Consider the following 23,925-nt stretch of genomic DNA (forward strand, 5'->3'; position numbering starts at 1 on the left):
CTACTCAGTGCAGGAATTTGTTACAACCTCCTTGACAAGTGGCCACCCAGCCTCTCCTTCAAAACCTCCAGCAAAGGGGAGCCCACCTACTGCACAAGATGGGCTCTGACAGTCAGCTGTGACAGTCAGGAAAATCAAGGTGAGGCTATGCACCAAGGAAATAATTTCATATTACTTTTTCTTTAATCCATCAGTGACTTTTAACTACTTTGCAAGTTACAAGACCTGAATACAGTTGCCGTTGGAGAAGGTAGATCTCGAAACAGCAGCTACTGTTCATTGCTGGGAAGAAAGGCCATCTCTCACTGCTCCTTATCTTGTTCCCTGATAGGCACCAGAATTAAAATAGTGTCAGAATGGGTCTTTTGCAGTACAGAGTGGGGCTTTGATGCAGAACCATCTATTAAAAGTTGCCTTCAGTATTTAAAAGTGGCCCGTTCAGCCACAAATCTGCTAGCTAGGGGGCTTCTCCATCTCCAATCTGCAGTGTGGACATAAATGTTTCCTGAGAAATGTTTCCTGAGACCTGAGCTATGCAGGTTTAGGTCTGGTCAGTGACTGGATGGGATACTGCCTGGGAACTCCATGATGAACACTGCTGTGAGATCCAAAGTGGAAGAAAGATAAGAGATCAAGGAAATAAATAAATAAATAAATAAATAAATAAATGAATGAATGAATGAATGAATGAATGAATATTTATTGACAACACTTTTCTAAAGATTCCTGAGATAATACGCGATTTTTCTTTGAATGCTACAAGGCACTTCAATACTATGGGGCAGAGCAAGATACAGATTTAACATATAAATAAAGAAGGTAACACTTAACAGACAAATAAATATCAATTGTTTCTTTTTATGACACACTTCCCCCAGGAGCACCAGGTGGCCTACCAGGTTCTCTCCCCTGCCCTGTCACTGTATCTTCACAACAGCCCTTTGAGGTAGGTTAGGCAGAGATTATTTTGATTATTACTGTTTAACAAGGAAACATGAAAAAAATGGCAAGGAGTATGGTGGAACCCAGAAGCTTGTACCACCTTGACGCTACCAATTCATCCCAATGAAAGATTGCTGCTCACTGGAGGTGTACCACGTCATTGAATCGGATTGCTGAATCGGATTTCATTGAATCGGATTGTTCTTTCTTGGATTGGATTCAAGGTCGAGGCCAAAGGAATGGCATCTTAATTTTGAAATGAGTTTCTGTTATTCTATTTCCTCTGGGATATGCCCTCTCTCTCCCACTCTCAAGCCAGCTTCCTTCTCTGTGTGGGAGACTGAAACCCTCCACTCCGCCCCTCTCACTCACACCCCATGAGCCTGAAATTCCACTTTTCCCAGCAGCGGCTGGGCGAAACCGCCCTGCCTAAACTTGTTTTGGTCCTCCAGCAAGGAGGCGTTCTCCAAAGACCGGCTTCGGAGGGTGTGTGAGCAGCAAAACTCCCGAGAGCCAATTGGAGGAGGCTCAGCACCAGCAGGGCCCATCCTCCCCGAGACTCAGACTCAAGTGCAACATCCGAAACGTAGCATTGGGGTTACCAACACCCCATTCCGGGGAAGGTGCTGGAACGGAATGAGGAGTGGAGGCGTGCACACCCAGCCGTCTTCCTTGCCTCCACCTTGCTCAAGATCTGTAATTTAGCAGGGAGAAACAGTGACAGTCACTTGAGAGCTATTTAGTCATGCAGGATAAAAACACCAGAAGAGTCTCCTTGGAACAGACTAAAGGACCAGAAAGAATCTACCAACCTTTCCCCCCAAAATGGCCCGCCAGATCATAGAATCAAAGGAGGTCATAGTGGGAAGGGTGATTTGAGGTCATTTAGTCCAAGCCCTGCTTAGTGAACCTAAGAACAGCCCTGCTGGATCAGGCCCAAGACCTAACTAGTCCAGCATCCTGTTTCACAGAGTGACCCACCAGATGCCTCCGGGAAGCCCACAGACAAAAGATGAGGGCATACCCTCTCTCCTGCTGTTGCTCCCCTGCAACTGGTATTTAGAGGCATCTTGTCACTGAAGTTGGAGGTGTACACATCTTTTGTTAGTGAGTGGCAGACAGACAGACAGACACACACACACACACACACACACACCGCTTTGCACACAGAAGGGCCCAAGTTCAAACCCTGGCAGCATCTCCTGGTAGGGCTGGGAAAAACCTGTCCCTGTGGTCCTGGAGAGCTGCTGCCAACCCGTGCAGAGAATACTGAGCTAGGGAGACCAAAGCCCAGACTCAGTAGGAGGCAGCATAAGGTATTCATCAGGCGTATCTACAGCTCAGTAGTAGAGCACCTGCTTTGGAGGCAGGAGGATCCTTTTGTGGTGGCAAAGACACATATGAAAAGCCCTGCTGGATCAAGCCCAAGGTCCCTCTAGTCCAGCATCCTGTTTCCCAGAGTGGCCCACCAGATGCCTCCGGGGAAGCCCACAGGCAAGAGGTGAGGGCATGCCTTCTCTCCCCTGCTGCTGCTCCCCTGCAACTGGTATTGAGAGGCATCCTGCCTCTGAGGCTGGAGGTGGAGGAAACTGCTACAGCACCCCTAGTGACCATCCAGCTTCTGATTGAAAATCTCCATCAAAGGAGAACCGGCCACCACTTCATGGGGATGACGCTGAACCGTTCTTACAGTCAGGGAATTCTTCCCAATGTCTAGCCTGAATCTGCTTCCTTGTCATCACAACCCACTAGTCATTTATTTTATGTATTCTTCTTGTAAATGTGTCGACTGCCCCCAAGCTTCCATCTCTGGGCGGTTGACAACAACATAAAACAAATTAAGACAAAAACAGGAACCTTAAAACAATTTAAAACCACCGTCAAGTTGAAAAGCTTGCGTGAAAAAATGAGTCTTCGGGGACTTTTTAAAAGTTGTCAGAGATGGGGAGGCTCTCATTTCAGCAGGGAGTGCATTCCAGTGTCTCAGGGCAGCAACAGAGAAGGCCCCTCCCTGCGTAGTCACCAGACGAGCAACTGCAGACGGACCTCTCCTAGCCCTGCCCTCAGGAGCAACAGAGAACCTTCTTCTCCATTACAGCCCTTCAGATACATGAAGACAATTTAGGAACATAGGAAGCTGCCATATACTGAGTCAGACCATTGGTCTATCTAGCTCAGTATTGTCTTCACAGACTGGCAGCGGCTTCTCCAAGGTGGCAGGCAGGAATCTCTCTCAGCCCTATCTTGGAGATGCTGCCAGGGAGGGAACTTGAAACCTTCTGCTCTTCCCAGAGCGGCTCCATCCCCTAAGAAGGGGAAGATCTTCCAGTGCTCACACATCAAGTCTCCCATTCATATGCAACCAGGGCAGACCCTGCTTAGCTAAGGGGACAAGTCACACTTGCTACCACAAGACCAGCTCTCCTCCCATGTCCAATTTCACATCTCTCCTTTGTCTTCTCTTTTCCAGACTAAACATCCCTACATCCTTCAGCACGACTGTGGCCAAACAGATGCCTCTGGGTAGCCCGGAGGGAGGGTATGAAAGCCACAGCCCTCCTCTGTGGTGCATCCTCCCCCAGCGACTGGTCTTCAGATATACTGCCTCTAAACATGGATGTTTCACATAGCTGCTGTTATTGATAGATAGCTGCTAGTGAGAGTCTTCTTTTCTGTGAAATTGCCTATTCCCCTTTCTAAAGCATTTCAGTAAGACAAACAGAGGCAGAATTAGCCCACCATTCTTTAAGAAATGCTCATAAGCTGGGCATGAAGATTTGAGACCTGCCCTTTCATTCATCTACTGCACCTGGTATTCATGGCTAGACTGCGTCTGGACATGGAGGCTCCATTCAGGTAATCCTAGGTAATTTTGGAGCCCAGACCTGAAGGGCTTCAGGGGGATGGAGCTATGATAACATACATGCACTGAGGCCCAAAATTAGCCTTGCCATGCCCCCCCAGAATTTAGGGTAGCCCCCAGATTTGGGTTCCTCCACCTGGCTGCTAAATTCCACCCATATTTACATGGATTTCAAATGCGCTGCCCAGATTGCCCGGATTTAACTCTGGATCCGATCACATGGCAGAGGGCAGAGAAGGAGGGCAAACTATACAAATCTCTCAAATAAATAAATAAAATTCAATATGCAAATTAGGCCAGATTTGGGGAGCTTGAATATGGCAACCCTACCCAAAATGGGCCGAAAACGGCCCGATCTGTCATTTGGGAGGTAGGCGGGGTCAGAAAAGGAGCTCTTGCCACTGCCTCCCTCCCCAAGTGCTGGACATCCCCACCATGCAGCGGCACTTTAGAAAAAAAAAAAATTTTTTTAAGATTTGACTTGCCTGGCAGGCGTGGGGCAGCGGCAGAGCTCTGGGGAGACCCTCCAGAATGTCTGGAGCCTGCCCCCCCCAGGAGACAGGAGGCCATGGACCCAATCCCCAAGGTCCATGGCTAAATGCACCTCTGGCTCCATTTAGTAAATCAAGGCTAGATTGATCCCCACCTCCTTCCGTAGATGAGACCATAACTCAGTGACCAAGCATCTGCTTTGCGCACACATACAGAAGATCCCATGTTTGGCCTCTGGCAGCTCGAGGTAGGGTTGGGAAAGACTCTGTCTGAAACCCCAGAGAAGTGTGGCTAGTCAGAGTAGATGATACTGAGCAAGACAGGCCAAGGGTCTGACTCAGTAGAGGCAACACCATCTGTAACTGACTTAATTCTTTGAGAAAGCCGAAGCCATCAAAGGTGTCACCCCATCTTGTGGCAGGAGGTTCCACAGGTTAATGCTGTACTGTGTGAAGAAGTCCTTCCTTTTCTCGGTCCTGAAGCTACTGCTAATCATCTTCACTGGTGGACCCTGAATGTCCATAGAAAGGGAGATAGCAAAGAAAGATTCCTGGAAAGAGCAGGCATCGTCTCTTGGGGACAGAAAGCATGGGCTCAGTTTGCCAGCACTGTGTGGTTTGGGCATGATCTCGGGCTTAGTTAACCCTTGGCGCTTGCTCCTGAGGGCAGGATGAGAACCAGTGTGCTGAAATTACAAGGAGGCAGATTCAGGCTAGATGATAGGAAGAATTTCCTGGCCGTAAGAGCTGTTGGACAGTAGAACAGTCTGCCTCATGAAGTGGTGGGCTCTCTTTCACTGAGGTTTTCAGACAGAGGCTGGACAGCATCCATCAGGGATGCTGGAGCAGAATCCTGAACTGAGCAAGGGGCCGGACTTGAAGACCTCTCTTACTCTAACTCATCTGCAAAATGTTCACAATGAACTCATGGCCCAAATGAGCAGATGGCAATTATTCAGAAAGCCAGAAGAGCAAAAGAAAAACCCAACAACCCAAAACTGCTACCAATCAGCAATCTCAATTCTCCGCCAAGCTGCTGTGATGTCACAGAATGTTTGTGAACATTCCAGCAGCTGAGGAGGAAGGACCAGTCACAGGATGCAGACAATCAATCAATCCGAGAGCTGTGATTAAGAGCAGCAGCTGGGTGGGGAAATATGCCACACACCAGACACAGCTAAACAGGCTACCAGAAATCCCAGAAACGGCTTCTGCTGCCTGTTTGAAGCTGTGAAAACGGAGGTGATTTGAGTACCTGGGAAGCTGCAATTTGGCCCGGCAGCTCACAAGTGGTGTGGTGCAGGCCTGTCCTGGGGCAGAAGTGGTTGTGTGCTGTTGGTGAGGGCAGGACAGCTGGTCTTGTGGTAGCAAGCATAAAATGCCCCCTTTTCCAAGCAGGGTCTGCCCTGGTGTGCATTTGAATGGGAGACTACATGTGTGAGCACTGTAAGAGAGGAGAGCCAGTCTTGTGGTAGCAAGGATGACTTGTCCCCTTAGCTAAGCAGGGTCCACCCTGGTTGCATTTGAATGGGAGACTAGAAGTGTGAGCACTGGAAGATATTCCCCTCAGGGGATGGAGTCGCTCTGGGAAGAGCAGAAGGTTTCAAGTTCCCTCCCTGGCAGCATCTCCAAGATAGGGCTGAGAGAGACTCCTGCCTGCAACCTTGGAGAAGCCGCTGCCAGTCTGTGAAGACAATATTGAGCTACATAGACCAAAGGTCTGACAGTATATGGCAGCTCCTAAGTTATTCCCTTTAGGGGACGGGGATGCTCTGGGAAGAGCACCTGCCTGCTTGCGTGCAGGAAGTTCCAAGTTCCCTTCCTGGCATCTCCAAGATAGAGCTGAGCAAGATTCCTGCCTGCAACCTTGGAGAAGCTGCTGCCAGTCTGGGAAGACAATACTGAGCTAGATGGACCAATGGTCTGACTCAGTATATGGCAGCTTCCTAGATCACCCTCTTTCCCCAGTAGAATAATAAAACTGCAAGTTGGAGGGGAGTTGCAGTTGCAGGGGAGTCACAGCAGGAGAGAGGGCACGCCCCTTTCAACTCCTGCCTGTAGGTGTCCAGTGGCATCTGGTGGGCCACTGTGCGAAACGGGATGCTGGACTAGATGGACCTTGGGCCTGATCCAGCAGTGCTGTTCCTATGTCCTTATGAGGGAATATGCTTCAGCATCACTGAGAGATGGCCATCCAGTCAGTCTGAGGACCTCTAGCAAAGTGGATCTCAGCACTGTAGGAGACAGACAGTCCCACGGTTCTAGCCCTTACAGTCCAGAAATTCCTCCAGATATCTAGCATGAATCTGCCTCCTATAGTCTTTAGGATTATAAGATTACAAGCCTGCTCTTCCTCAATGGAAAGTTTTCACAATGGAGGGAAGTAGGAAGTGGGGTCCCCCAGGGATCGGTACTGGGACCAGTGCTTTTTAATTTATTCATAAATGATCTAGAAGCAGGGGTAAGCAGCGAGGTGGCCAGATTTGCAGATGACGCTAAACTATTTAGGACAGTGAAATCCAAAAGGGATTTATTTATTTTTTAATGGAGAGCTCCAAAAGATCTCTCCAAACTGGGGGAGTGGGAGATCAAATAGCAGACGCAGTTCAATGTAAGTAAGTGTATAGTGATGCATATTGGGGCAAAGAACCCCAACTTCAAATATACACTAATGGGATCTGAGCTGTCAGTGACTGACCAGGAAAGAGATCTTTGGGTCATGTGTGGCAGCTGTGAAAAAGGCAAATTCCATTCTAGGGATCATTAAGAAGGGGATTGAAAATAAAATCTATGGTGTGGCCACACTTGGAGTACTATGTTCAGTTCTGGTCACTGGAAAAGGTTCAGAAGATGGCAACCAAGAAGATCAGGGGCCTGGCGCACATGAAGCAAGGCTACAGCTTCTGGGGTGGGGGCGGTTATTTGGAAAATAGGTGACTATGGAGATACATGATAAAGGTTTATAAAATTATGCATGGATTAGAGTGGACAGAGAGAATTTTTCCTCCCTCTCTCACAACACTAGAAACAGGGGACATCCCATGAAAATGAATATTGGTAAATTTAGGAACCATAAAAAGAAGTACTTTTTCACACTGTGCATAATTGATCTGTGGGATTCCCTGCTACAGGATGTGGTGGTGGCCACTAGCTTGGATGGCTTTAAAAGGGGCTTAGACAAATTCATGGAAGACAGGTCTATCCATGGCTGATGGCTGATGGCCACCTCCAGCCTCAGAGACAGGATGCCTCTCAATACCAGTTGCGGGGGAGCAATAGCAAGAGAAAGAGCATGCCCTCACCTCTTGCCTGTGGGCTTCTCAGAGGCATCTGGTAGACCACTGTGGGAAACAGGATGCTGGACTAGAGGGGCTTTGGGCCTGACCCAACAGAGCTCTTCTTATGACTTGGTTTCTAGGCCCCTCCCCATCTTGGTTGCCCTCCCCTGAGCCCCTTCCAGTTGATCAATGTCATGTAGTTAGTCAATGCCTCCAGAATGCCGATGAAGAAGATTGATTGATTGAATGATTGATTGATTAAATGCCATCAAGCTGGTGGTGACTCTGAGGATATGAAATCAATACCTCCCTTATTCTCCCTCTCCCACTCCATATTATGTTGTTCAGGGGTAGACTGCCTCTGAGCATGGAGGTTCTACTCAGGTTTGGTCTGCTAGATGCCAAAAAATAGCCTTCCTCACCGTTCCCACATGCCTTGCATCACTTTTCTATGCCTTACCTTTGGATATTTTCTAGCGGCTTTGGGGTATTGGAGAATTCTCACTTCCACCTGCCCCCTCTCTGAGGGAGAGATAAAATCTTCGTTTTGAATGATGGCCCCATACCAGGCAGTTCCTCAGGCTCCCAAAGAACGCATCACCTACATTTGGAGGAAAAGATTGTCAGGTGGCACACAAACGTCCATCAAAAGCGATCGTCAAGAGGCAGGGGAAGAGACTATCAGGCCGTTCTCCCAAGCCACTAGAGAGAAATCACTCCTGTCTGTTATTTCTCTCCCTCTGTGAAGAGATAAATCAAGAAAATAAGGAGCAAGCAAGCTCCAGAGCTACGGAGAATAAAAGCCACCTCTCTGACTCAAAAATAAGCTAGCACCTATGAGCAAATCCCATTGGCTGAAAAACCCTATGATGTTATAGAATGCTCACAAACATTCTAACAGCAGAGATGGGCAGGAAGGGTGAGACTGGACCATAAAGAACATGTATTTGGACCCACAGTTGTGTGTGGTTTTACACCATTTGCCACGCACAGAGAGGCCACCCTTTTACACCTTTGCGACAGAGAAAAAAGAGCAGCAGATTTCTCAACCCTGTGGGGTTTTCGAGGGCTGTTTCAGACCCACAGGCATGGATCTTGAACCCTCTTTCCTAAGATCTTGATGTTGGTGCTCTTTTTAAATGACTAAACAAAAAAATTAGAAGAGAGGGTCCCAGGCCGGTATCCAAGCATCTGCTCTGCCAGCAGAACTTTTGAGAGCCAACCCCTGGCTAGGAAGGACTGGGAAATACCCCTCTCTGCCTGGAATTCTGAAGATCTGCTGCCAGTCAGTGTGGGAAATACCAGGCTGGGTGGGCTAACTACTAATACCGGACTCAACAGAAGACGACTTTATCTATTCATCAGGATCACCGAGAGCTCACTGATAAAGTATGCTGGTAAATGCAATGATAAATACATAAAGGCTGGGGGAAACTCCTTGCATCCCCGGAGAGATGTTGCCAGTCAGAGCATTCAGTACTGAGTTGGGTGGACCAAGGGCCAGACTCTACAGGAGGCCGCTTCATATGATCAGCAGCAGCATCCAGAGTGACAGAGTGCGTGCTGAGAGAGACCCCTGCCAAGGAGTTGTCATTAGGGGGCGGTCCATGGGGCACAGGCCCCCAATGAACTGCTCAGAGCCCCAGATTTCATCAGCTTCCTCCTTCCCTCTTCCATGACCTCTTCCAGGAAAAAAAGTGAAGGCATAGAGCATGGGAGAGACCTCCTAGTCCCAGCTTCATCTAGCTCTCTGCTGCTTCATGGGTGCTGTCAGTGGCACACCTCGGTCCAAAATCAGCCTGGACCTGAAGGGCTCCAGAGCCCACCCACCACCCACTGCGAGGAAACCCCCCCCCATTTTTAAATACCCCATTGCTGCCCCAGAGCAGCTGCAGGGCTCTGGGGATCCCCTCCCCACAACATTTGGAGCCCCCCCACCCGGAGGCAGGAGGCCACGGACCAGATCCCCAAGGTCCGTGGCCAAGAGCGCCTCTGGGTGCTGTATTATTTTAAAGGATGTAAAAAAACATGCATGATTATTCTTGGCAGCAGGGGGGATATGATTGGCTGAGTTTAATTATCAAGGGGGGCTGTGGGCCCGGGGCCCTATATGGACCTAGCCATGCCCCTGCTCCTGTGTAAACCCTGGAGAGCGGCTTGTCAGTCAGAGCAGCCAATAGGGAGTTAGACGGCCCAGCCATCTGACTCCGCAGAAGGCAGCTTCCTATGGAAATAAAGGAAAGTTGGTGCAATGCACTCCTCTGGCACGGTCTCTAATAGACTCGCAAGAATCCCGTCATACATTCTCCAGATACCTGCAGTTTACAGCAGCTGGGGAGTGTGTGTGTGTGTGTGTGTGTGTGTGTGTGTGTGTGTGTGTGTGTGTGTCTCACACCTTAGCCCCAGCAGAAAAATGGCCTCATCTGACGTTTCCTCCGGGGGTTGTCAGACCCCTGCTGCCTTCTGCTCCATCCTGGGCTCCCTCTTGAAAACTCAGGGCTCCCTTCCCAGCATCCCCTTCTCGCCCATTCTCAAAGCACACTCTCCTAGCTGCATTCACACTCGGTTCCCCCCCTCCGCAAAAAAACACCCCGTAAATCTTGTGAGGCCACCTGGTTTCGCAGTGATGTAGGAAAGCGTCCCCATGGCAACCTGGCTACTATTTGCCACCTGCCCCTCCTCCCTTGCCGGCCACGGAGTTGCCGATCCTTGCCGTGCCCAGTTTCGCTGCCACAAGGGAAGGCCCACCTCTCGCCATTACAGCCACACCGCACCCGCTTCAAACCGCATGGCCCTGTGGGCACTGCCAACTGCTCTTTCACCCTGCAGTGGTGATTGGCCTGGTCTCGACACCACCCTGCCAATCGTTTGGGTCAGATGCCAACTCTGCACAGCTGTGGCCATTCAAGACCTCCATTCAAGACCTCCTCCTTCAAGCGCCTCCATTCCCCAATTCACTCCCTTCTCCCCTGTTAAATCAGGGGGCGGGGGGGGCGTCTTACTGCCTCACTGGTGCCCCAAAGATCTGCTGCCTGAACCGCCCGCCTCACCTTGCCTCATGGGAGGGCCGCCCTGACTGTACAGGGCAGAAGAGCTCACTGCAGATTCCTCTGTCATTTTCAGCCTCCCCAAAATGCCGCTTTAGATGCCGAAGCACCCAGCTGAAGGTGGATTTGCACGTGTGAACACAAGCATCGTCCACAGACATGCCATTGACAGAACTCAGCTTGGGTCTTCCGGGTCAGGATTTCCCCTGGGAGGGGAAGATTGCATGGTTTCTGGAAGGCACAAAGAGGCAACTACAGGGAGGGATGGTAGAGGCGTATAAAATTATGCATGGAGTAGAGAGGGGGGACAGAGAGAAAATTTTCTCCCTCTCTCACAGCACTAGAACCAGGAGCCATCCCATAAAGCTGAAGGCCAGGAAATTTAGGAGCGACAAAAGGAAGTATTTTTTTCACACAGTGCATCTGTGGAATTCTCTGCCACAAGATGTGGCGATGGTCACCAGATGGCTTGAATGGCTTTAAAAGGGGCTTAGACAAATTCATGGAGGACAGGTCTATCCATGGCTACTAGTCTTGATGACTAGAGGGTAACTCCAGGCTCAGAGGCAGGGATTCAGTGATGTAGGGGCGGTCAGCAATGCAGTCCAGGTACTTTTTTCCCTTCAGGATCTCAGCAGAGAGACAAAGGACTTGGCTTTCTATATGGAAATAATGTGCTGATCTTGATTTTTTGACCATTTATTACCATTCTTGCTGTCATGGGAACATAGGAAGCTGCCTTATACTGAGACAGACCATTAGTCCATTTAGCTCAGTACTGTCTACACTGACCGGCAGCAACTCCCCATGGTTTCAGGCAGGGGTTTTTCCCAGCCCTACCTGGAGATGTCACCAGGGACTGAACCTGAGACCATCAGCATGCACGTCCTACAGTGGGCTAGTGTCAGTACACCCTAGAATGAATGACAGGGGATGTCCACTGACATATACAAATTCTTTCCAAAGAGCCATAGGAATGCCTGGAATTCCTATGGCCATTTGGAAAGAATCTGAACATTTCAGTGGGCATTCCCTGTCATTCATTCTAGTATTCCATGTTGGGGATCGTTAGGAAGGGGGTTGAAAATAAAACGGCTAATATTCTAATGCCCTTATACAAAACGATGGTGCGGCCACACCTGGAGTACTGTGTACAATTCTGGTCGCCACATCTAAAAAAGGACATTGTAGAACTGGGAAAGGTGCAGAAGAGGGCAACCAAGATGATCAGGGGCCTGGAGCACCTTTCTTATGAGGCAAGGCTACAACATCTGGGGCTACTTAGTTAAAAGATGTCTGCGGGGAGACATGATAGAGGTCTATAGAATCATGCATGGTGTGGATAAAGTGGATAGAGAGCAATTCTTCTCCCTCTCCCATCACACTAGAACCAGGGGTCACTCCATAAAATTGATTGCCGGGAAATCTAGGACCAACAAACGGAAGTACTTTTTCACACAACGCATAATCCACTTGTGGAATTCTCTGCCATGAGATGTGGTGATAACCAACAACCTGGGTGGCTTTAAGAGGGGTTTGGATAACTTCATGGAGGAGAGGTCTATCAATGGCTACTAGTTGGAGGGTTACAGGCCACCTCCAGCCTCAAAGGCAGGATGCCTCTGAGTACCAGTTGCAGGGGAGTAGCAGCAGGAGAGAGGGTATGCCCTCAACTCCTGCCTGTGGCTTCCAGTGGCATCTGGTGAGCCACTGTGCGAAACAGGATGCTGGACTAGATGGGCTTTCTTGGGCCTGATCCAGCAAGGCTGTCCTTATGTTCTTATGTACATTCGCTACAGTTTACATGATCATGTAACAGACCCTGCTAATTATTGCGTCTATCTAAGTGAGGGGCATGGCCATGGGTTGGGGGTGAATATGGGGTGTGGCTTTCAGGGTGGGGGGCTGCCATGGAGAGCACCTGCATTTCTGAATTTGCAGCAACATCACTGGGCAGAATGCCTCCGAATACCAGTTGCAGGGGAGCAAAAGCAGGAGAGAGGGCGTGCCCTCACTTCTTGCCTGTGGGCTTCTCAGAGGCATGTGGTGGGCCACTGTGTGAATCAGGAGGCTGGACTAGATGGGCCATGGGCCTGACCCAGCAGGGCTGTTCTTCTGTCCTTTAAGGCCAGAGGAGACCTCTATCCTACAAGAGCCGAGTATGGACATTTCATGAGCCCCGGTGGGCTGCCCAGGACTGTGTGCAAACTCAGATCTCGGCGCCCTCTTCAGGCACATAAGGGAACAGAGGTTTACAACACTAGCCAGTATGATTGGCAGGTAGTATGAAAGCTCTGGATTGGCCAATAAATTCTTGGAAATCGACTTTATGCCTTTGCCCAATCAACTGAGAAGAGGTCTCCTTCCCTATGTGTTTCTGGCTGTGGCTCCACTCTGCATCCTGAGCCCCTGGTTGTAGGTTTGGAGAATCCCATCCCAACCTGGCACACACCTGGGACACACCTGAGTTCTCACACTTGGGTCCCCAGATGTTGATGGACCAACTCCCATAATCCCCAGGCATTGGACCGCCCTGAGCCATTTCTGTGAACCACCCTGAGCCATTTTGGAAGGGTGGTATATAAATCTAATAGATAGATAGATAGATAGATAGATAGATAGATAGATAGATAGATAGATAGATAATGGCCAAAGGCCATTATGGGAGTTGAAGTCCAGCCACATCTGGGGACCCAAATTTGAGAATGGCATGACAGCTCTGTGCTCAATCCACAGCAGGAGGAGAAGGGAGAATCCAGTCCTTGTTTTCTGTTTTGTTCCGTGTTCATCCCAACTGCTCTCAAATATGGCAGAGGTACTCACCCAGCGCGTCTCTCTCTCTCCCCCCAAATTTGCACGCGGCGAGGAACATGCTGAGAAATGGGCACTGAGCAAAGATGCGGGTGCCAACTTCTCTTCCCATCTGCTTCCTCTCGGTCTCCATCACATTCCCTCGTTCCTCATGTCCTCAGCTCCAGTCGTGAGAGAATTATCTGAAGAAGAAACGTTGTGTTCTCAGGATGCCGAGTAAATACACACATCTAAAGACAGCCCAAGTCAGGGTTTCCCATCGGGGCTTCCAGCCAATTAAAGAAAGCTGAACCAATTAAGTGGCTTTTTAGTTGATTAGTCTTAGTTTTAGTTGATTAGCCAATTGATTCAATCTGCATAAATCTGCATAGGAATAAAAATTAGTTCTGAAGGGGGGAAAGCAGATTTGTTGGTTTTTAGTGGACACACACATGCACTGCAGGAGACATATTCTTAGAAGAGGCATTCCCTTCTGGGTCAAAATGACTACCACTCCCAAAATGGGATTAGAAGAGTCATTCCCTTCTGCACCAAAGCAACTACCTCTCCTAAAACTGAATTAAAAGCAGCATGTCCTTCTGGGTCAAAGCGACTACCTCTCCTGAAATTGAATTAGAAGAGGTATTCCCTTCTGGGGCAAAGCGATTACCTCTCTTAAAATGGGATTAGAAGAGGCATTCCCTCTTTCTTCTTCTTCTTCTTCTACTACTACTACAAATATTCATATACCGCTCTTCAACAAAATTCTCAAAGTAGTTTACATAGATAAATAATATATAAATAAGACGGCCCCCTGTCCCCAAAGGGCTCACAATCTAAAACAAGTACATAGCTTGGCAATACTCCTGGATCCCAAACTCTCTCTGGTCTCTCAGGTTAAGGAAGTGGCCAGAGGCGCTTTTTATCAGCTTAGGCTGATATGTCAGCTATGCCCATTTCTGGAGGAAAATGACCTTAAAACAGTGGTACATGTGCTGTTAACCTCCAGGCTTGACTACTGTAATGCATTCTACATGGGGCTGCCTTTGTATGTAGTCTGGAAACTAGAGTGGGTCCAGAATGCAGTATCCAGACTGCTCTCTAGGATAACCTAGAGACCATATGACACCAATCTGAACTGGCCACCAAAATATTTCCAAGCTTGAACCAAACTAGGCCCAGTCTGTTACTGACCGGTTTTATCCTGTTTTATGGTTCAAGGATTCTGTTGAGGATTCCCCTTTACAAGCAAAGGAGAATCCTGTCTTTAAAAGACTTCTAAGGGCAATCAGAGGAGCAACTAAAGGGCACTTTACCAGCACTGCTGTCGGTGGCTCTTCTGGTGCCGGCGCTCCCCCCAGCAGTGTGGTCTGTGTGGCAGGGGCACGGTTCCAACCTCGATGCATGCACAAAGGCCAATACCACGCTGCCACCATGTGGCCCGCACTTCTGGGGGGAGCGCCAGGGTTTAGACGAGTCATCGGCACTGGTAAGGTGCACTCTCACCACCACCCACAGCCGCCCTTAGAAGCCTTTTAAAGTATTCTCTTTTACAATCATAGCCCCTCGAACCGGGTTGACTCGGTTCGATTGAACAGAGGTCGCAGGCCGGTTCGACTGAAACGGTTCACGGACTGGCAGTTCAGTTGAAATTGGGTTCGAATTCGAACAGAACCACAAAAGAACATTTTTTGTGCACACCCCTAAACCAAGTTTCCTGGTGATCATGTGACATTTTAGAGGGTCCCAATAAAGGCATTGCCATCAGTAGCCTATAAGATGGGTCAAGGCGTGCCATGAATTTGGTTATGACAGCAGGAAAACAGGAAAACAACACTGCTTGCAAGGCAGTGAATAATGTAGAACCCATCAATTAAAGCATAAAACCAGCTATAAAATTTGCAGGATAAAACACACGACTAATAACGACATCATCAAACCGTCAGCTTTGCCGATGCAGCATGAAATGGTCGCCGTATCGCCTAACTCCGTTCTGTGCAGGACATTTATTTCCAGTCTTGGATGCTGCCAACGCACCTGTTAGCCACAAAGCAGGATATTATTGCCCCATAGCGCAGCGGGGCAGGCTGAGTCCAAGAGCTCAGACACCCACTAAGGTTCGAGCCATGGGCTTCATGAGATGTTGCGAGACCGCTACACTGTGCCAGCTTTTTAAAACCCCAGTTCTGCAAAGCAAATTCAGTAAAGCTTTGCTTTCAGTAAAAATACAGATTTGGTTTATTGGGAACAATGTGTCACAAACCCGTTCCAGGGCCTCTTGGCACAGCACTTGTTCCCGAGAGTGGAAGAAGCCGTACAGCACACGAGCATTTCAAGAACACTGATATTTTAGTGATTGCAGATGCTCCAACAACACTTCCCAGACAAAAATAGGCACGTCCTCGGAACACCCCGACTCTTACATCCAAGATATCAGAGGTAGCCTGGGGACTCCCTTCCTGCAGCGATTCCACATTTTTCCAGGCAAGATGCCGTTCTTCCTGTAGTCACCCGTTTCCCACCAGCTTAAAAGCCTGGAAAGCTTTTGTTTTTTGCTAAAGAGCTCGACACAATTACCTTCCAATATGTCCCCACGGTGAACACATGAAAAGGAGATACGAATGCTACATTGATATTCTAATTATTACTTATTTGTCACGGTTGTTGTCGTTGACTGGCATACAGAGCAAGGACGCACGAGTGCAGCGGGAGAGCAACCTAACAGAACTTCCCAAGTGATTGCAGTAGTGCAGTGGAGAAGCAGCCATTTTTTACTCCCTCCCCTTGCCCAGGAAGCCCTCTGTGCCATCCTAAAATATGTCCCCGAGGGCTGTGCAGCTCTCAGGGACACATTTTCAATTGGCACAACACAACACAAAAACCTTTTGATGCCCCCCCTTCCCCAGGAAGCCCTCTGTGCCAGCCTAAAATATGTCCTTGATGGCTGTGCAACCCTCAGGGACACATTTTCAACTGGCAAAACACAACACAAAAACTTCTGCTTCCCTGCTGCAATTAGTTAGGAAGCTTTGCAAGGCTGCTATCTTGCTTGCTCCATAGGTCCTTCTCAGTCCATGCATATGACAGGGAATAATACAAAGCTATCTGCTACTGTTGTGTAAGCACCACTCGTGCCTTTTTGTGTGGCGCCACCTTTGTTCTCTACACAAGTGCAGTGTTAATCTGGATGTCAGCCCCTGTTCTTATTTTATCCTTTATTTGGGCAAAATATGCCCCAGCAGCTGCTATGTCTGAAGCATCAGGCTGCAGGACGCACGGTGCTTTTGGATTGGACCATAGCTCAGTGGTAGAGCATCTGCTTTGCACACAGAAGGTCCCGTGTGCAATCCCTCGCAGCACCTCCAGGTATAGGTGGGGGAAAGCCCTGCCAGAAACCTTGGAGAGCTGCTGCCAGTCAGTGCAGGCCATGCTCAGCTAGGTGAAGCAAGGGTCGGACTCAGCAGAAGGCAGCTCCCTATGTTCCTATAGAGATGGGAGAAGGTGCAGTGGGGAAGGGGGCATAGAATCCTAGAACTTTAGAACTGGGAGGCAAATTGGAGGTCATCTAGTCCAACCCCAGCTCAGTGCAGAAAACTGCTAAAGCAGAAAGAAAGAAAGAAAGAAAGAAAGAAAGAAAGAAAGAAAGAAAGAAAGAAAGAAAGAAAGAAAGAGAAAGCTTACATACCCCTTTTCAATTAAAAAAATAAATAAATTTCAAAGCAGTTAACAGAGAAACAAGGAAAAACATGGTTTCCTGTTCCAAAAGGGCTCACAGTCTACAACATACAAATACACACAACAGAAAATAAAATGTGTGTATACACACACACACACACACGGATCTTTTTGACATATTCTCCCCCACCAGTTGCAGAAACTTTAAACTCCAGCTTTATAAATGACCCCCAAGTTTCCGTGGGTTCCCGTTGGTGCATTTTGCGTGTTCATATTGGTGCACCTCCGAAGCGCCTTGCTTGGAACCCTCCTCCAGTGGTAAAGTTCAAATACATTTTAAATATTAGTGAGAGCGTTAAACAGTCCCTCCCCCCCCCCACACACACACCCGTTAAGGCCTTGGTCTTAAGTGAGTTTTTATGGCCAACATTATCCAGCCCCAGGAAAGCGGCGTGGAGATGGGAAGCACAGATTTGACCTTCCAATCACTACCAATTATCTGCAAACTCATTAATAGGGGGCTGAGGATGAAAGATGGGGTCGTCCTGCTGTTTTATTTATCACATTTATCAGCTTTTGCTTGGATTCGAAGGGGAGAGTCCCACAAGACACTAGGAAAGATGCCCCCGCACCAAATGTCGCTATGAATATGCATGGCCCATTCACAGGCTCCCCAACTTTGCCAGGAAAAAAACGCTACCAGGTTTAGAACAGATCTACAGTTCCGTTTTGCTCCTGTGTTTCCAGATTGCATACCCTTGGACCTGCAAGGCCGGCTACTGGTTGCGGTTATTTGGTAGCCACAAGAAGGCCACAGTGGCCTCTGTGAAGCTGCTGCCAACTGAGTCAAACACTTGGCCCACCTAGTTCAGTATTGTCTGCCCACAGTGGCAGCAGCTCTCCAAGGGTTCAGACAGGAATCTTTCCCAGACATACCTGAAGGTGTTGCCAGGGTCAGAAGCTAGGAACTTCTTCAGGCAAAGCAGCAGCTCTGCCACTAAAATGTGGATGCTCCAGATGAACATAAGAAGCTGCCTTCGACTGAGTCAGGCACTTGGTCTGTCTAGCTCAGGACTGACTACTCTGGCTGGCAGTGGCTCTCCAGAGACGTCTCAGTCAGAGGGACGTCCTTCCCCTCAACTGCTACATAATTCTTTGTAGTGGTTGTGCCAGCGACTGAATCCAAGATGTTCGGCCTGCAAAGCACGAGCTGGACCCCTGAACTGCAGCTCAATGGCTGAACACCTGCTTTGCATGCCTACAGTCCTGGATTCGAGTCCTTCTCAAAAGGCACAGCTCCCTATCCTCCTGGCCAGCTCTTGTCCAACTGCAAACAGCATCAACACCTGAACTCACTCCCACAGAACAAAAACACCAGCCTCGAGTTCTTTCAAATCCGGCAACAGATACAAGATCTTCCCGCTGCAAACCAACGAAGAACCTGCAAGCCTGGAAAAACTGGCTGGGTTTTTATGCAGAACGTTCCTAAGTGCTGAGTCAGGAGAGAGACAGTGCAAGAAGCAAGGAATCTTCAGCTGAGAAGGGCAATGACTGTTTATCCAAACACCGCATGATGATCCTGCTCCAACATCCGGGGGAGAGCAGAGATAAAAGCTGGGGTGCCTCCCCGGCTTTCTGGACGCAGGGAGAAGGGCTCATGTCAGACTTCTTCAAGGCAGGCGGCTTTTGCTACCTTTCTAGAAAGATGCCTTTGCAGCCTCAGGTAGTACAGCTTCAGATCCATGTTTTTTCCAACACTTCAAGAGGAAAGGACACTCATAGAATGTTGGGGAGGGACCTTGGAGGTCTTCTAGTCCAACCCCCAGCTCAGTGCAGGAATTGACTAGCAGGGGTGGGCAAATCTGGCCCTCCAGCTGCTGTTGAACTACAACTCCCATCATCCCCAGCCACTTGAGAGGTTGGCAAACCTGGCCCTCCAGCTGCTGTTGAACTACAACTCCCATCATCCCCAGCCACTGGAGAAGATGGGAGTTGTCATTCAGCAACATCTGGAGGGGCAAGTTTGCCCGCCTCTGGCTACAGCGTCTCTGACAGATGCCTACCCAGCCTCTGTTTTAAAACCTCCAGCCAGAGGTGCATGTAGGTAATTTTGGAGCCTGGACCTAAAGACCTTTGGAGCCACACACACCCCACCGCTGAAAGTTAAGCATCATTTTTTAACACGCAAGTTCTTGAAGGCACAAGCCACTCCACTCAGGACAGACTAAAAAGGATTGGGTGGGCAGGGGGTGTGGAGGCCCTGGACTTCAGCCCCGAAGTCCAGGGGTAAGAACGCCTCTGCCTCCAGCTGAAGGAGAGCCCACCGCTGCATGAGGCAGACAGTTCCCCCGTCCAACAGAGCAGCTATCACTATGAATCCCCCGTCCAACAGAGCAGCTATCGCTGGCATCTCCGTGGTGTCTTTTTATTATCATCATTTTTACTGTCAGGTCCTTTGGGGAAAGAGGCAGTTTTCTTATCCGTTTTTGCCGTGTAAACTGTTTTGAGAACTTTTCTTTTGTTCAAATAATAAACCCAATAAACCAAACAATAACGACAGCAATTGCAGTAACAGCAGCACTATCACCATTATAATTATATCGGGGGGTTGTGCCAGAACTTGGTGGCCGATCATCGGCTGGGCATGCCAAAGGTCCCGGGTTCAACCCCTGGCAGCATCGCTAGGTAGAGCAAGGGAAGACCCCTGTTTGAAACCATGGAGAGCTGCTGCCAGCCAGAGAAGACAATACTCAACTAGATGTACCAAGGGCCTGACTCAGCAGATGGCAGCTTCAGATGCACATTCATGCTGCTAGTCAGAGGGCTATAGGCCACCTCCAACCTCAGAGGCAGGATGCCTCTGAGTACCAGTTGCAAGGGAGCAACAGCAGGAGGGAGGGCATGCCCCTTTCAACTCCTGCCTGTGGCTTCCAGCAGCATCTGGTGGGCCACTGCATGAAACAGGATGCTGGACTAGATGGGCCTTGGGCCTGATCCAGCAGGGCTGTGCTTATGTTAAACACTTTTGACATGGCTTTGCTTTTTGCACCTTGAACCAGTATCTAGTCTCTTTCCAGTTACCTATTCAAGTCCCACGATAGGGTTGGATGTCCAGCCCAGGTACACAGGGGCGTAGCTAGGGGAGAGGGGGCCCGTGTTTGCCCCTCTCCCTGGCTGCCCTTCAGAACAAGGGAGATCATGAAGAAAATAGAGAAGGGTGGAGCTGGGGATCCCTCGGGAGCTGGGGACCCCGGGTGTTTTGAACCCATCCACTCAATTATAGCTACACCCCTGCTGGTACAACTTTCTTACTAGTTAGGAGCATAGGATCAGAGGCAGCTGCCTTATACCGAGTTAGACCCTTGGTCCATCTAGCTCAGTACTGTCTACACAGACTGGCAGCGGCTTCTCTGAGACTGCAGGCAAAAGTCTTTCCCAGTATCTTGGAGATGCTGCCAGGGAGGGAACTTGAAACCTAGATGCTCTTCCCAGAGCAGCTCCATCCTCGAAGGGGAATATCTTACAGTGCTCACGCATGTAGTCTCCCATTCAAATGCATACCAAGGCAGGCCCTGCTTAGTAAAGGCAACCGTTCATGCTCACTACGCAAGACCAGCTCTCCCCCCAGTCATTTCAGCTGATCGTAGAACACACTTAAAAAAAAAAGAAAATTATAATGTCAGTCAAGCTCAGAAATCACAACCTCGTGAGCACGGACCAGTCAGCAAATTTTGCACCGAAGCACTGAGCCAGCACTGGCTTCATCTTCCTTTTAGCAAAGTGACTATTGGAGTCAAAACGACTCACATTTGGCTGTTATTAACAGCCTTCGCCTGGTCCCATCACAAAGGTTTGGGGTAGGAAACTAAAGCAGGAAAATAAAGGCCGTGGGGCCCCAGCAGAATGGAATGAACAGTGTGTGCTGTTCCCTAACCCTTTGCTCAGCCTTTCTCGACTTAATCCCAATTTCCAAGGCTGGCCCCAACAGGCAGTTCTTTATGCTCCTTCGAAACGTGCTCCAACATGGAATTCACCATCTGTCGTGGACAAAACGGTTCCATCATTGTGTAGTTAAGAGTAGTCAGGCACCCCCTGCCAGGCCTGCTTGACTGGAACAGTGTCCCAATGTCCAGTTTCATGGAAGCATAGAATGTTGGGGTTGGGAGGGAACTAAGAGATCTTCTAGTCCACCCCCTGCTCAGTGCAGGAATCTGCTACAGCAGCCCTGACAGGTGGCCATCCAGCCTCTGTCTGACAAAGTCTAGAGAAGGAGAGCCCAATCTCCATGAGGCAGGCTGTTCCACTGTCCAAGAGATCTTCCAGTTAGGAATTTTCCCCCCTAACGTCTAGCTTAAATCCGCTTCCTTGTGATTTCATCCCCTGGATTCTAGCCCAGCCCTCTAGAACAGGGACTCTCAACGTTGGGTCCACAGATGGCATTGGACTTCAGCTCCCATAATCCCCAGCCCCAGTGGTCTTTGGTTGGGGATTATGGGAGTTGAAGTCCAATAACATCTGGAGACCCAACAACGAGAATCCCTGCTCTAGAACAACCGAGAACTAGCCCACTCCTCCTTTTTATGTGGCAGTCCTTCAGATATTTGAAGACGACTCTGATCTCGCTGCTTAATCTTCTTATTTCAGGGTTAAGTGTACCGCGCTCCTTCCACTGTTCCTCATAGGACTTGGTTTTCAGGTCCAAAGCATCGTGGCTGAACCCATTTCAGTTTACCAACATCTGCAGTTTGGGGCCCAGACTTGGTTAGAGTATTCCAAGTGAGGTCTGATCAGAGCAGAATCCAATGGGGCAATTCCTTCCCGTGAGCTGGAAATCACACTTCTGTCAATGCAGCCTGAGATTGCATTCTCTCTTTTAGCTGCTGCATCACCCTGCTGGCTCATGTTCAATTTGTGGTCCACGAAGGCCCCTAGGTCCCTTCTACATGTCCTGCTGCCCAGCCCGGTCTCCCCGATCCTGTGCTTGGGCACTGGTTTTTCTTACCACAATGCAAGGTTTTATCGTGGTTTCCACTGAACTTTGATACCTCCAACTTTTCCAGCTGGATAAACAAAAAAGCCTTACCTTTTGTCATTGATGAGCAGCAGCACAGACCCATTTTGGATTTTGGCCTCCTTCACCGTCTCATGCTCCTCAAGTTGCCGGGCGTTGTAATAAAAGGTCCTTTTCCAGGAAGTGATTCCTTCCCGCACCAAATGAGCCCGGAGGTCCATCATGGTGTCCGTGGGCCGTACGGTTAGGGGGAGCAGCAAATCCTCCTCTGAAATATGGACCTTGATGTGGTATTTCTTCCACCGGGAGAGGCTTCTCCGTAGAGTATCCATCCTGTCAGGCTTCAGGTCAGCAGCTGATACGGCAGCAGACGGGAGCATGAATTTCGGCAGAGAGAAGCAACTCCCAGAAATGTCTTGGAAGGAAACACCACCCTGTGGGGCTGGACGAACCAGTTCTGAGCAGCTGCCAAGTTGAGTCGCATGCTTCTCATTCCAAGGAAGAACTCGCCTTCTCTCACAATCACGGGTTGCCTTTCAGGAGGAATACCAAAGCTAGAGCGTATGCTTTTGCAGGCGTAAACCCCGGGGTCAGTCTCTGGCATTTCCGCTTTTAGGATCTTGGGTATCAGTGATGCCAGCAGGAACGCTGCTGGAGAGATGCTGCCAGTAGTGATGCCAGCGGGAATGATGTCAGAGAAATGCTACCAGTCAGTGATGACGGAGGGAATTATGCCAGAAAGATGCTGTTAGTCATTGCAGACTGAGGAAGATGGACTAAGGCAGGGGTTCCCAATGAGTGGTACTCCAGATGTTGCTGAACTACAACTCCCATCATCCGGAGTTGTAGTTTAGCAACATCTGGCATACCACCAGTTGGGAACCCTTGGACTGACTCAGTAGAAGGCAGCTTCCTATGTTCCTATTATTGGAGCCCCTTTGAGTGGGGCGTTATCCAAGTTGGTAGGGGTATGCATGGACGATTCATCTCGAACCGGACCTGGTCCGGAAGTTCAACTGCAGACCAAACCCAGTGGCTTGGAGCGCACTTGGGGCCACACTAGGAGGGTGAGTGGTGGCACCCACAACCGTGCCGGCCAGGTAAGAAGCTTATTACCTCTCTTGCCACCCCTGCCCGGGTGTCCATTACATTTGAAAGAGTCCCCTACCCCTGTACTTGTAAAAGGGAATCCTCACCAGATTCCCCTTTACAAGTGTAATGGCCACCCGAACTGCTAAACCAGTTCAGTTCAAATGGACTGGACTGGCTGGTAAGTTCAACTGAACCAGTTCGGATCAACATGGTTCGGTTCGAATTAATTCGCATTCGAACCGAATTGCACTTTTTAGTTCTGTGCACAACCCTAAAAGTTGGTGGCCTCTGGATGGCCTTCAGGGGCTACTGAGGTGCTAGGGTCCACATCGGTGCTGGGGGCTGCCACAGAATACTGCTCTTAAGAGGCCTTAAGTCCAAGGTTCAAGTACATCCTAACCAATATCTCCCGTGTCAGGGATGCTGAAGCAGATTCCTGCACAGAGCAGGGGGGTGTACCAGGTGACCTCTAACTCTACCATTCTATGATTCTTGCTTTGAGAGGGCTTGGATCAGTTCTCCCCTATCCTGCCCCCCTATTCTCCAAGTTCCAGAAGCAGGCTCTGCTTATTTCAGGCAAGAAGAGTCTTGCAATATTCCGGTGCCCAAAAGCCCCTTGGATTTCCACGCAACTGTCGACCGCCAGTTCCAATTAATTTTGAATTTTTCATTAAACCGTTATTAAAAGCAAGAGGACAGCCGAAAGAGGAGAATTTGACTCAGGCGATATATTAAC

The 23,925-nt window shown here is 49.2% G+C and overlaps 1 protein-coding gene across 1 annotated transcript; it reads right to left on the reverse strand.

Annotated features, from left to right (window-relative positions):
* Positions 1-744: 744 nt before the first annotated feature.
* Positions 745-22,429, reverse strand: TINCR (TINCR ubiquitin domain containing). The gene is made up of 4 exons (XM_053300644.1): positions 22,170-22,429; positions 13,445-13,614; positions 8,035-8,175; positions 745-1,636 (listed from the first exon to the last, which is right to left on the reverse strand). The coding sequence occupies exons 1-2, from the start codon at positions 22,427-22,429 to the stop codon at positions 13,611-13,613; spliced, it is 264 nt and encodes an 87-aa protein (XP_053156619.1). The 3' UTR covers positions 745-1,636; positions 8,035-8,175; positions 13,445-13,610.
* Positions 22,430-23,925: the final 1,496 nt, after the last annotated feature.

This window comes from Hemicordylus capensis, chromosome 2 (assembly GCF_027244095.1).
Source record: "Hemicordylus capensis ecotype Gifberg chromosome 2, rHemCap1.1.pri, whole genome shotgun sequence".
NCBI classification, from domain to species: Eukaryota; Metazoa; Chordata; class Lepidosauria; order Squamata; family Cordylidae; genus Hemicordylus; species Hemicordylus capensis.

Coding starts and splice junctions, on each gene's coding strand:
- TINCR (XM_053300644.1), bottom strand. CDS start 22,429: ATGGATACTCTACGGAGAAGCCTCTCCCGGTGGAAGAAATACCACATC.